Source organism: Pseudophryne corroboree, chromosome 7 (genome assembly GCF_028390025.1).
Source record: "Pseudophryne corroboree isolate aPseCor3 chromosome 7, aPseCor3.hap2, whole genome shotgun sequence".
In the NCBI taxonomy this organism is placed as follows: domain Eukaryota; kingdom Metazoa; phylum Chordata; class Amphibia; order Anura; family Myobatrachidae; genus Pseudophryne; species Pseudophryne corroboree.
Genome location: NC_086450.1, coordinates 232,371,106 through 232,384,891, shown reverse-complemented (window position 1 = coordinate 232,384,891; position 13,786 = coordinate 232,371,106). Strand labels below are relative to the sequence as shown.

Sequence of the window (13,786 nt, the reverse complement as noted above, 5' to 3'; positions counted from 1 at the left end):
GACATCTCACATAAGCCAAAATCGTAAGCACACATAGTCCATATCTCAAGAAAAGTTAGTCAAAATCTGTGCTATCTGGGCTCCAGGGAGTTCAAGGGAAATCGCAAGTGAAAATCGGCCATAGCAAGGATCTCACCGTGTGTACACATCCTTGGATCGCAAGGTGACTTTCACCGTGTGTACACACCCTTAGTCTCTGGATTAGTGGGAGGGTGGAAAAGGGTTAATGTCACTATGTTATTTTAGTAGAATTAATTTCTTTGTGAATATACAGTTTTAATCGTAACCCTGATTCGGCAGTAGATGGATTTGCATCCACTGAAAATGCAAATGCAGAAGGAGTTGTCGAGACACTTGTGATCCCAGCGATTGGACCGAGGCCGCATCCTGGGATCAACATCGTAACTTATAGTCGTGATGTTTCCCACAGACGGCCAGCTGCCCCCACCCCCGCACTGGCCCCCAATCGACTCTGCATGTCAGTCAGGCAGAGGCAGCATGGGGACTGCGTACACTCACTCAGGACCCATTCTACACATGGCCAGAATGGGTCCTACACCTGGGCACATTCCCAGTAATTGGGAATATGAGTGGGCATTTGCATCACCGCCTAGTGCTGAATCAGGCCCTTAGTTTGGTAAGTTCTGTTAAACGCCCTAAAAGAATGAAAACCCTTATTTTAAATCACTCTGTTTCCTGATTTTCGTCATGACCTGCAGGGCTGAGTCGCAGGCAAAGTGGCCTTTTTGTTGGGAGCCAATTAACTTACCAGTATATTTTTGTATTGTGGGAGGAAACTGAAGTACCCAGAGGAAACCCACGCAACTACGGGGAGAATATACAAACTCCACACAGTTAGGGCCATGGTGGCAGTCGAACTCATGACCTCAGTGCTGTGAGGCAGTAATGTTAACCATTACACCATCCTTACTACTGTACCTTATGTTAAAGAAAGAATTCGTAGAGTAATGCTGGGTTTATGTGTCTGCAAGTAGAAACCCTTTGCTTTACACTAACCTCAAAACACCAACATTTACGGAAAGACAGATCCACCCAAGTTCTGTACAACTAAGAATAGGATGGACATATGCAGAAATGCACTTTATGTGCACAGGGACTAACAGATCTTTGCATAATGTTCTGCTCTGTGCTTCCCACTGTGTGTAGATGACAGGATTGTTAATATAGAGCTAAATGATGAGAAAGAAGGGGTGGGGATGTGGTCTGCCACACAGTGTTGATAATATAAGAATTTGAAGACTGTGGGAGGTAATTCAGACTGGATCGCTGCAGCGGCAGCAATCACAGTCTGAATTTTTTTGTGGCGTGCGCACGCGCACCCCAGGAGCCCAGTGGGATGCTAAAAGCATCTCAGAGCTGCAATTGCCTCTGCTTGATTGACAGGCAGAGGCGGTCGCGGGTGTGCCAATGGCATTAGAACGCCATTGGCGGGGTGTGGTGCGGACAACGCAGGCGTGTCCGGACAATGGGGGGGGCGGACCGTGGAAGCTGTATGATGTCACACGCAGCCAGAGAGCAGGAGCTGCGCAGCCAGGGAGCTACTCGCCGGGTGCAAAAGCATCGCTGCTGTGCGATGCTTATGCACAAGTGCAGGGGAGGGGCAGAGCCAGACATGTGGGGCGGACTAGCATGTCTGAGAAAATGATCGTAGATGTTCTAAATTTAGCACATCTATGACCAGATCTGAATTAGGCCCTTAACCCAAATGAATTACACTGTTATCTACAATCTGTCCAACCTTGGAATTCTAAATTTGTCTAATGACAAAAATGTAATTATATCACCTTTGCTGGGAGTACCACCCATGTATCTTCCACTTCATATATTAATGTAGATATAATGCATATGCTCCAGATACACAGTAAGTGAAGCAGCTGTGTCCCTCTGCTGCGTATATTTCCATTCTTTGGTGACATAGAGCAGAGGAGACTGTGGGAAGAATGCGGGACAGGTGGCTGGATCGCAACCATGCGTAAAATCCCCACATTGTTCTACAGTAACCGTACTGTGAGGGGGCTTAAAGTGGCAGAGAACACTCAGGAATGTGATATTTTACATATACAGGCCAAGTAACCCCTTCAGTTCCTGAGATGGGGTATTATGTATAGTATCCCATAATGCCCAGCTAAACTCTTTCTACATGGGAATGGAATTGCTACAGTGCAATGACAATCATGTTTAGTTATTATATTTGAAACTATCTTGTACAGTTCACATATGTTCTTTGAATGTACCTTGAAAACTCTTTATTTAGCAAAGTTTTTCTCCTTAAGAGCTGGCACTCTACACATGTTAGATCACAGTTTTTGTGCAGATGATGTTGTTGGATCGCTTCAGGCTCCTGGCTGGAAGTGTTCAGCATTTCACATGAGGACTTTTGAAGAGTATTCTGCTCTTTATTCGCTTCCCCGTTGGTGTGATATCCAAGGATGTCCACCCAATGATTTGTTTCTGAGCGAGCAATCATATACTACTCAGGTATACTGATGTAGCTGATTAGAGAATACTGACTGACTCATAAATCAATCTATATGCATAGTTGTATGTACAGTATGTGTGTTTGTGCATGTACGATGTGTACAGTACTGAGTGAGTTGTTTTACAGGGAAACGTGTAGGTTGTTTTACGTGTTCCCCCCTCTCACAGGCTTTGTCATGTGGGAGCACAGCTGGACCCTGTCTCGTTGTCTTTAGACCCGATTTATAACCTACAGTTTGACCAATTTACCACTAACCAGCTCAGAATCATCACATCTATCTCTGCTTGTGGAAATGCACAAAATGGCCTCTTAAACATAAAAGTTTGGAGACAGATTGATAATGAAGTGTACCACTGCCGATCAGTATAGTTGGTATCATCATGGGCACCACACTGTCTCAATATACCTTGCTGTTTGTTAAACACCTCAGCACAAGCTTGTCAAGTGTATAAAAATGTGTTTGTTTATTAGCACTTACTTATATAACACCAGCATATTCCATTGTGATTTACAATTGGGATCAAAAAAACTATTAAATCAACAGACTTAAGTATATGTTTTTACACAAGATCTGGCACTTTATGCTTCTGGCACTTTATGCTTTGGGTTTATCGATGTCCATAATGCCCTGTGCACTGAACACTTTAACTGCTTTTCTCCAGTCTCCACACTCCACATCATCACTTTGGTTACCCTTCTTGGCTCTTTCACTCTCTATGTAGGTATCACATTTAGGTTGAAGTTTACCTTTGCTCTCACTCATGCTATTGAGGCCTCTGTCATCTGACACTATCCACAGCTTGGATCAACATACTGTATTAGCAGTTTTGGGCTTGGTGCAAATGTCTTTGCTTGTTTTCCCATCAGAATTGTGACTCTCGGCAGCACTTTGAGTATCAGTTCCCACTTAGAACACTCTTTGGGGGGAATTCAAATGTTTGAAAAATCGGTTGGGTGTCTGTTTTTTCTGTCTATTAGACAGGGAAAAAAAGACACCCAACTGACTTTTCAAACATTTGATTTCCCCCCTTTTAGTTAGCCTTCTATCTCAAAGGTTTTGGGCTTCGACTTGGACTCAACTCAGACACTCTCCCCCTTTCACCCTACCTTTAGCTCCAGTTTAGAATGAGGAGTTACACAAATCAAGTTCAGACCTACAGTATGTTCATCAATATCAACATAAAGTTCCTCACTCTACACTGCAGCTCCCAACTGGATTGGCTCGTGCAGTACTCCCAATGATACTCCCAATGGGTGAATTCTACTAAGTGTACTTAGCCCAAAGGACATTACATGTGTTTTATAGTTGTTTACAATTGTTTTGCATTTCGCTTTTTTTAATAATAGGAAAAAAGCACAGTGGGGAACAAAGCAATGTAACTAATGAGAAACTGCTTCTGTGTTCAGGCCATAAATTGTTCACTTTGGAAAAACCAAACACCAAAAAGGTGCATGACATAAACAGTGACACTCTTGGAATCACAGAATAATTGTGACATTTTAACATAAGTGCAGTTAATTTGACCATGCTTAGTATAGTTATAACGCCAATATATAATGGCAAACTGCAAAATATATGTAACCAAGATCTCAAAATTTTCTATTACCATATAGTGTACAGGTCTTGTTACTAATAGCCCTTAGGATGCGTGGGAAAAGCCCTTATGAGTTATAACACCCTCAGGTTTTGTGCCCACATCTTACATACTGTATATAATGTGATAACAACATGGTAAACAACAATCACAGTATTCGTCTGGTAACTTTGGGGCAGATGTATTAACCTAGGGAAGGTATAAGGAAGTGATACCAGTGATAAGTGCAAGGTGATAAACGCACCATCCAATCAGCTTCAATATGTAAATTAACAGGAGCTGATTGGCTGGTGCGTTTATCGCCTTGCACTTATCACTGGTTTATCACTTCCTTATGCCTTCTCCAGGTTAATACATCTGCCCCAGTGTACATTGTCAATATTCTTGTGCTTAGTGCAAGTTCATGTCACTAACTTTTTATTTTCTCTTTCCAGGTCCAGCTCATCTGTTCCCCACATTCCATGCCCCTTTCCCTATTGACATACGGCACCAGGAAGGGAGATATCACTATGAGAGTCATGGAATTCATGCCATTCATGGGTAGGTCATCTCTGACAATTGCACAGTAATATCTTGTCTGTTTTTATGTCTTGTTCTCTAACTCGGTCTGTCATATACAGATATGTCCTCATATATCTTTGCTGCAGTCACTTCAAACAGGCCCTCTTGGCACACCTGGTCGAGTGAGAATCTTCTAACGGCGGGTGTCTTTATTGTTCTTTGTTGCCAAAAATGCATCTTGCCCACAACGCAATACAATTGTATATATGTGTGCGACTGAGTCTCTGAATCTGTACACAAAGTGCTACAATGCAGCAGCCGTAGTTTTTTTCAATACAAGTTCTGTTTTGCTACATATTTAGGCTCAGACACACACAATATACAAGTGTAATATATGAAGTTAATCAGCAGTCTTCTCGTGCGTCCTGGCCGCATTGCTTTGCGAATAAGACGCTTTACGTTAGCAGTGTTGCACGGGACCTGATGCCTCACTCTCCCCAAACATCTCGCATTGCATAGCATATTGAGGCTGTATGTATGAGGACACATCATTCTGTAGATCCTTAGGCCACATATTTTAGAACATACAGTATTATAGAAGCTATCGCTTCTGTTATATGAAGACCCCTTACACTTATTTTATTTATTCTATGGATTTACATTAAGAATGGATAAACAGCAGACCCATTTCTTATAATGTTTTGTTAAATGTAAAGTAACATCAGTTTCTAGATGTACTGTAACATTGAGTTTTGAGACCGTTGTATTCCATGAAGTTTGCTATGAAAGTTCCTGTAATTTTAAGATGTTCTCGTATACTGGGGAGTCCTTTATACAGTATATTCTTTTTTAACCCTTTAACCTTTCAGTGGATGTTATCGTTATTCCTGTGGACGAGTTAGGATGATTTTACCTCTCAGACTCCCCTCTCCCCCTTCGAATGCAAATTGAAGCAGAGTAAGATGCTATTTATCAAAGAGCCAGTTGTAGTTGGTGTTTGTAAGAAAAATAACATGCCTGGTCTTTGGCGCTGATGATTAATGTGATGTGAGTTTGACACTGGACCTCTCATATATCAAACCCACATCCCAACTGTCTGCATCTGCTCGGGTTCCAAACACACCTAATTACAGTGCTCTGCACAGCAAATGAAGTGTAGCCATGCACAATGCAAGTCATAGGGGCAGATTGGCTGCTTGCTGGGACTTGCCAGAGGGTTGTGTCCTGAATTGTCCTGTGACTCCCAACACTGCAGGATGAGATGTTTGATGGAATATTGCATTGTAGAAGTCAAAGGACTGTTTTCGGACCTCACAAAGGATTCTAAGCCTTATCCCCAAATTGGATATTCTCCCAGCACCATATTACTATAAGAGTGTATCATATGGGTTACTTGCAGCCCAAAACAAAATATATGAAGTTAAACAACCGTATGCTTCTAGTTTGTAAGAGCAGCTTTGTTCTTAAGTTCTGGATTTGCAAAGCAGAAATCAGCCCTTTTTTCATCTTTTTTTTTTTTTTGAAACACATTTTATTGGATGGATCATGAAATAAGTACAATGATAACATAACAGAACACCCGAACATTTTGGGTGCGTAAAGAACAAATGTAGTTACAGTAAATTGTTACAACAACAGAATGGATCCTTTTTTGTTTTTTGTGTTTTCCCATGATTAGAGATTAAAGTTAAGGCATAAGAGGTGGGAAACTCTCGGCAACGGAGTGGCCTTCCGTCATGGAGAGTCAGCAGAGGAAATGAGAGGAAGAGAGTACTCAGAGAGCGAGCAGAAGGGGACAGGAAAGCATAGGAGGCTGGGCACCTCCGGTCGAAGAAGAGAGGGGGGGGAGTAGAGAGGGGGTGGTGGGGTAGTGGGGTAGCCTTCGGGGGCAAGAGGTGGATAGGACCGTGGCATGCCGTGTCAGGTTACAAATGGGGAGGAAGCCTGTTGTAGGTTTAGCCACGGGGACCATACTTTATCAAATTGCTTCGAAGTGTTACGAATGACTGCGGTCATGTATTCCATTTTGTGGACATACCATATCCGAGAGATTATCACCGGCATTGGTGAGGGGGTCGGGTTCTTCCAGTCTGTGGCAATTTGGCATGTCATTGCCGAAACTATATGTCGGAATAGTTTGTTTTGGTGTCTATTGAGGGTAGGAAGAGTCATGGGGAGCAAAAAGTATTGGGGGTCGGGGGGATGGAGGTGTCAAATAAGCGCGAAAGCAAAGTGATGAGTTCACCCCATATTTTGTAGATTTTGGGGCAGGCCCACCATATGTGTAAGAACGAACCAATGTCCGTACAGCCCCTCCAGCATCCATCTGGAGTGTCGGGGAACATAGTATGCAGACGGGAAGGGACATAGTACCATCGGTAGAGTAATTTATAGATATTTTCTTTAATTCTCACACAGATGGAGCTGGAAGCCGCATTGTCCCATATATCTACCCAGTCCTCATTGTCTATAGTAAATCCCAGTTCCTTTTCCCATGCCGATTCGTGAGGGGCCCGGGATGTTGTGGGGAGGTCGTCCAGGAGGGTGTAAATATCTGATATGAGGCCTTTAGTGTTGGTGCGTTTCCAGCTAATGTATTCGAAGGGGGATAAATGTCTGTGGAGAAGGGTAGTGGTAATGGTGGAGTGGAAATGTCTAATTTGCAGATAGCGAAAGAAGTCCGAAGAGGGGATTACTGTTCCTTCACGGATATCTGCGAATTGTCGGAAAGTAGCTTTGGAGGTGATATCGTTAACATATAGTATACCACTCGAGCGCCAAGATGTGTGCGTGACTCTACTCATACCTGGCGGGAAGGCTGGGTTGTGAAGTAACGGAATTAGCGGGGACGGGTATGGGGCCAAACTGAACCGTCTATTTGTCAGGTCCCATGTCGCTAGGGAGCGACTTACTACAGGGTGCGATAGGGCCGCACGTGGACGCTGGTTCCGGTGAAGCCACAGTAGAGAGGATAGTGTAGCTAGGCCCGTCTCCTCCGCCTCTATCCCCACCCAGACCTTCCGTGTCCCGCCCTCGTTGCACCATTGTGCACATTGAGCGAGTTGCGCGGCATAAAAGTATTTCTTAAAGTCCGGGATACCCAGGCCTCCGCCTCTGGAGGGGCGTTGAAGCAGTTTAAGTCTGACTCGGGGACGTTTATGATTCCAAATAAAAAGGGAGGATTGGCGTTGTAGGGTCTTGAAGACGTAGGTAGGGACGTAAATCGGGAGGGTCTGAAATAAGTACAGGAGTCGGGGGAGCACGCTCATCTTGACGGAGTTAATTCTGCCTATCCATGATATAAAATAACTGGACCATTCCACCAGATCCTTCTTGATTGTCTGTAATAAACGGGGATAATTTGCTTGGAAAAGTTGGTGGTGATGGTGGGTCAAGTACACACCGAGGTATTTGATTTTCTTGGTATGCCAGTTACAGGGGAGAATAGTTTGAAGGTCTTGTTTGAGAGCTGCCGGGATATAAAAGTTGAGGACCTCTGTTTTGTTCACATTTATTTTATAGCCAGAGAGCTGTGAGTATGAACTGATCTCAGATAAAAGAGCGGGGAGAGATTGGGCTGGGTCAGTGAGGGAAATCAGGACGTCGTCGACATATAACGCTATCTTGTGTTCGGATAGGCCTGTGGATATTCCATGGATAGCACTGTTATTACGGATCCTTGCTGCTAGGGGCTCCATGACTAGTGCAAAGATTAAAGGGGAGAAGGGGCATCCCTGCCTGGTACCATTGGTGATCCCGAAGCTGGAGGAGGAGACACCGTTAACCATAACCTGGGCCGACGGGGAGCGGTAGAGTGCTTTGATTCCCTCTAGAAAGTTTCCGGAGAATCCCATTTTGTCAAGGACTGCAAAGGCAAAAGACCACGATATGCGGTCGAAGGCCTTCTCCGCGTCGAGAGCCAAAATGAGAGAGGGAGGTTTCCGTTTTTGGATTGAGTATATTAGATCTATTGCCCTTCTAGTGTTGTCAGACGCCTGGCGTCCAGGGATGAAGCCGACCTGGTCCGGGTGGACCAGGCCGGGCATCAAGGGGCCCAGACGGTTAGCTAGTATTTTCGCGTATATCTTCAGGTCGACATTCAGTAGTGAGATTGGTCTGTAGTTTAAGCAGCTAGTCGGGTCTTTGTCAGGCTTTGGGATTACCACTATGTCGGCCCGGGTCGTCTCCGGCAGGAAGGAGGCTCCCTCGAGGATACCGTTAAATAGGGAGGCTAGGTGTGGGGCCAGTTCCTTCGCGAAGAGTTTATAATATTGGGCTGTGAAACCGTCCGGACCTGGAGCGGCCGACGAGCGCATAGATCGTATGGCGGCTATTGTCTCCTCCTCCGAGATTCGACTATTAAGGGCTTCCAATTGATTGTCAGATAGGGTTGGGAGGGGGGTATCAGATAAATATGAGCGCACTCCCCCAGATCCGTCAGGAGACAGCAGGGGCGGGTCAGGTAGGTTATAGAGGGAGCTATAAAACAGGCGAAAATCTTCAGCCATCAATTCAGGGTCATATGTATAGGTTCCCCTTTGTGACGAGTACAATTTATCTATTGCACCCAGCGCCTGCTTACGACGTAGTTTGTTGGCTAGTAGGGTATCTATTTTATCCATTTTGTCGTAAAAGCGTTGTTGCAGTTTCCGAAGAATTAGTGCCGCGCGGTTTGATAGAAGGGTGTTGAGTTGTCCCCGGAGGGAATCTATCTGAGTGAGCAAAGAGGGGTCGGGGGATGCTTTATGTTTGGATAGTAAGGTGGCTATTTCTGATTCGAGGGAGGCTATCTCCTGCGCAGCTTTTTTCTTAATTGCCGACGATTTTGCTAATAAGGCGCCGCGAATCGTGGCTTTGTGGGCTTCCCAAAGGATATTAAGTGGGATGTCGGGAGACATATTTTCGGTGAAGTAGTGTGTGATCGCTAGTCTAGTTTCCTCTAGTGCAGAGGGGTGTTGTAGACGCGAGTCGTCAAGACGCCATTTGTATTTCCTACGAGGCGCGCGGTATATATCTATAAGGAGGTAGACCCCAGCGTGGTCCGTCCAAGTCAGTGGTGTAATGCCCGTATCCGAGATCAGTGGCACTAGGGCAGAGGAGATGTGGATCATGTCAATCCTGGAGTAGTGTTGATGTGGAGCTGAGAAGTGCGTAAAATCTTTGGTGTGGGGGTGTTGGGAACGCCAAGTGTCACAGAGGCCGTGGAGTTTCATGGTGACGGTAAGTGTGCGGGAGGCCCGAGGAAGGGTCGTCATGGAAGCGTGAGGCGGAGGACCGGATCTATCTAGCAAGGGGTCGATTATGGTATTAAAGTCACCACCCATGATAATGCTTCCCTGTGCTTCTCGTGATAGGCGTTTAGAGAGAGAATCAAAAAACAAAGATTGGTCTTGGTTGGGGGCGTAGGTGGAGACCAAAGTGAGAGCCTTAGAGCGGAGGGTACCCATTACCATAAGGAACCGTCCATCTGGGTCTGTCACTGTCCTAGAGTGGATAAACGGGATATTACGATGCACTAAGATGGCCACACCCCGTTTTTTACAGTCTGCCGAGGCAAAATAGGACTGGGAGAACCATTTGCCCTTAAGCCGGGTGTGGGGACCGGTGAGGTGTGTTTCCTGCAGGAATGCTATGTCAACTTTCTCACGTCTGCAAGCACTCAGGAACACGGTACGCTTCCTAGGGGAGTTCAGGCCATTTACATTGACCGAGAATATTTTAAGGGACATGGTTATTTACGTGGGGGAATATGGCATGTTGCCAAGTATAGTCCAGCAAGCTATAATTTGTGCCAGGCGAAGGCCACCCCTCTGGGCCAAGCAAGAGAAGGAGCGGGAAGGTCAAGCAGATCCCTGAGGTTGTGGGTCCCATTCAGGGGCCGCTAGGAAAAAGCATTGAATAAGTAACATTGTAAACAACAGTAAGGGATTATAGGGGGGTAACTGAGCTACCATGTGAGAGGGTGTGAGTCACCCGGGCCACAAGGGCTGAGAATGGCTATGACCATTTTTCATCTCTAGCAATCATAATATAATATAGGACATTGAGAACTGTGTCCAGACAACAAAAATGCAAACATAAAAACAAGGAGGGGGAGGGGAGGAGGGGGGGGGGGGGGGGGATTTGGCAAGAGAGAAGGAAAAGAAAAAAAAAGGGGGGGGTTTGAAGGAGAGGGGGGGGGAATACCACAGGGGTGCAAACAATTATAACTTGATTGTAACAGCATTAACCGAGGATAGTTACGATACTGGTTTTTGAACTGAGGTCGAATCTTCCACTGCTCTCACTCGTTTCGAGTCGTGGAGGCGCCACACCAACAGTTCGTGCACTATCCACATCGGGGGGTTTCCCCAGGTCAGGGAGGATCTTTGTCCACATTGCGCTGTCGGGTCACCCGTGTCCAGTCGGGAAGAGGGGACTGAGGGTGTGGCGGTTTAGATGATGAGGCCGCCATGTCAACTACAGCTGATGTTGGGAGGAGATCTAGCTTTGCCAGCAATTCCTGTCCTTGGGTTAAGGTCTTGACCGAGTGAACAGAGTTATTGACCGAAACGTGTAAGTGGAAGGGAAATCCCCATCTGTATCTGATCTGGTGATGTCGCAGGACCCGGGTGACCGGCTGGAGGTCTCGCCGTTTTTGGATAGTGGAGGGTGCCAGGTCCTGAAAGATCTGCAGCTGCGTGCCTTTAAACAGGATCTCCGATGAATCTCGAACGGAGGACAAAATTTTCTCCTTCGAGCGGAAATAATGGAAACGGACAATAACATCCCTGGGCGGTTGGGCGGGAGATGGTTTTGCCCGGAGTGCTCTATGTGCCCTATCGCAGAGGCATTCTTCAACCGTAAGGTCCGGTACCAAATGTGTGAAGAATTCTCTCAAGAATGTTGGTAGCGATGAGCCGAGGACCGATTCTGGAACGCCGCGTATGCGCAGATTATTTCTACGCGAGCGATTTTCTTGGTCCTCTTGTCGCTCTTTGAGGGTCTCCATTTCCTCGTGCAATCTAGCGAGTTCACTGTCAATGCGGTGTTGGGAGCGGCAGAGATCGTCCGTCTTTGTTTCCAATCCGTCCGCCCGGTTACCGAGATCTGTAAGGTCCGATTTAAATTCAGCTATAGCGTTCGAGAGTTCCTGCTTGAACGCGGACTGCACTCCCTCCAGTAGGCTCGACATGACCGCCTGTATCTGAGGATCGATACCCGCTTCCGACGAACACGGAGAGGGGGGGGAGCTTACGGCCATGGTGGGGTTCTGTGGGCCCTTAGACCTTGAGCCAAAGAAGTTAGTCGGAGCTTGCGTTGCTTTTTTGTTTTTGGACATAGTGGCATATATCAAAAAAAGGGAGGGTGGGGGTAAAAAAGAAAAAGGAAAGAAAAATTATTGATGGGGGGACACAGGCCAGAGTCCGTTTAATGAGCGGGTAGTCCGGTCAGGTCCGATCCTCCAACCGCGGAGCTGGGGGTAGGGTGCCAGAGTGTTATATATGGAGTCCAACCATTTAGCTATGGCACATGTAGTATTTTATTATTTTGCGTTAAATCATCTTGAGAATCATCTTAAGAATAAGTCTGGGATGTGTGGATCCGAGTGTCATAACGCTGAGGCCGTGACTCTTCCAGGCGCCGACGGGGCAGATCGCAGCCCAATCCCCTATTCAGTGGCCCGGGCACACATGGTTGGTATTAAAGCACTTCCATAGCCTTCGCCAATGCGGGCGGTAGTGTAAACAGAATCTGTACTCCTGCAGGGGTGAGGAGTGTGTGGTATAGTGCGGCTTATCTTTACCCTGGCTGAGTGCCAGAAAGTAAAATGGCGACTCTGGGCTCCTGTCGTGGGCTTCTATGGAGCAGGGGTGCAAATAAGAAATGGGTGCTGTGGCAGCAGCAGGTACTCACAGTATTCCAGGATGGCTGGGTACTGAAGGCAATGCAGCCTTTTTTGATGTGCTGTAGAGACTTCTAGGGCTGCATACAGGTGTGCACAGCCTTCTCCAGCTAGAGCCCCAGGTATCCAAGATGGCCGCCGCAGCACCTACAGAGCTGCTTCTCTCCCCTCTTTTACCCCCTGTGGGGGCTGCCTGTGACACAGAGGCTCCCTGTAAGTGCTATGGGGCGTCCAGCCACACATAGGGGGAAGATCCGGAGTCCCGGGGAGCCCGTCGCGGCCGCGCTCCGATCCCGGAGCTCACGGCCGGGTCGTCCCCAAACTCGAGGTCCCGGCTGCAGGGCTTCGTGGTAGGCCGCGGCGGCCGGAGGTAGCAGGGGGGCCGTAGGCCCGTTTCAACAGCTGCACAGCTCCACCGGAGGGACCCGCAGAGGGGATGAGGCCACCATAGGCTGTTACCAGCGGTCCGGAAGGGGGGAGATGAGAGTCCCGGTTCCCGCAGACAGCTCCGGAGCCCAGCCTCGCGACGTGCCGAAATCGAGGCCCCGGCTTCACAGGAGGGGGAAGGCCACAATCCGCAAGGGCAGCCAAGGCCGCCCTCCGACTCCGCAGCACGCTTCCCCTGGCCGGGCCGATGTGAGCAGAGGCAGTGGGGTAAGTGCAGGGGACACCAGGGCACCAAAAAAGGTATTATTTAAAGTTTATATAGGCCAGTTAGCAGGAGCTCATAGGAAGTGCCTCCTCTCCCATTGCCAGCCAGACCACGCCCCCGCCCTTTTTTCATCTTAAATGGATCACCATTTGCATTTAAAGATTACATTGAAGCTAACTTACTGTACATGCTCATGTTACACAAAACTGTATAAATCGGGTCACCTGAATCTGTATGTTCTATTACTTATTTATAAAAAATTGTTCCACAGGTAGTTACAGAGCGTTGGGTATGGGATGCCAGCGGCCGGAATGCTGGCAAGAGGGCGAGTTGCGCTCGTCACAGGTTCTATTCCCACTCTGTGGGTGTCTTGGCACTGTAACTACATCGCGTTACAGAGTATTGAAGCAATACAACCCTCCTGAGTCCTGATACAAGAAAGATCCTTCTTGTATGTCAGAGGTGTATATATTACAAGCGGAACAAAAGAACCCGATGTCCCCTTAGATTCATTATTTGTTAACTGTATTATTATCCTTTATTAATAGTAAGAATTTGCAAAAGTAGCAGCATTTTACATTACTACTGGCACTACTGGCTTCCCTGTGGCACTAATAGCTGCATTAATGGAAAAAAATACTCTGAATGTTTTT

The 13,786-nt window shown here is 46.8% G+C and overlaps 1 protein-coding gene across 1 annotated transcript in view; it reads left to right on the top strand.

The window, feature by feature from the left end:
* Positions 1 to 13,786, top strand: part of GLI2 (GLI family zinc finger 2) — a 315,208-nt gene that overhangs the window by 211,155 nt on the left and 90,267 nt on the right. Inside the window, exon 3 of the mRNA XM_063934031.1 lies at positions 4,530 to 4,635. Within this exon, the coding sequence (XP_063790101.1) occupies positions 4,530 to 4,635 (106 nt within the window). The remainder of the gene's footprint in view (positions 1 to 4,529; positions 4,636 to 13,786) is intronic.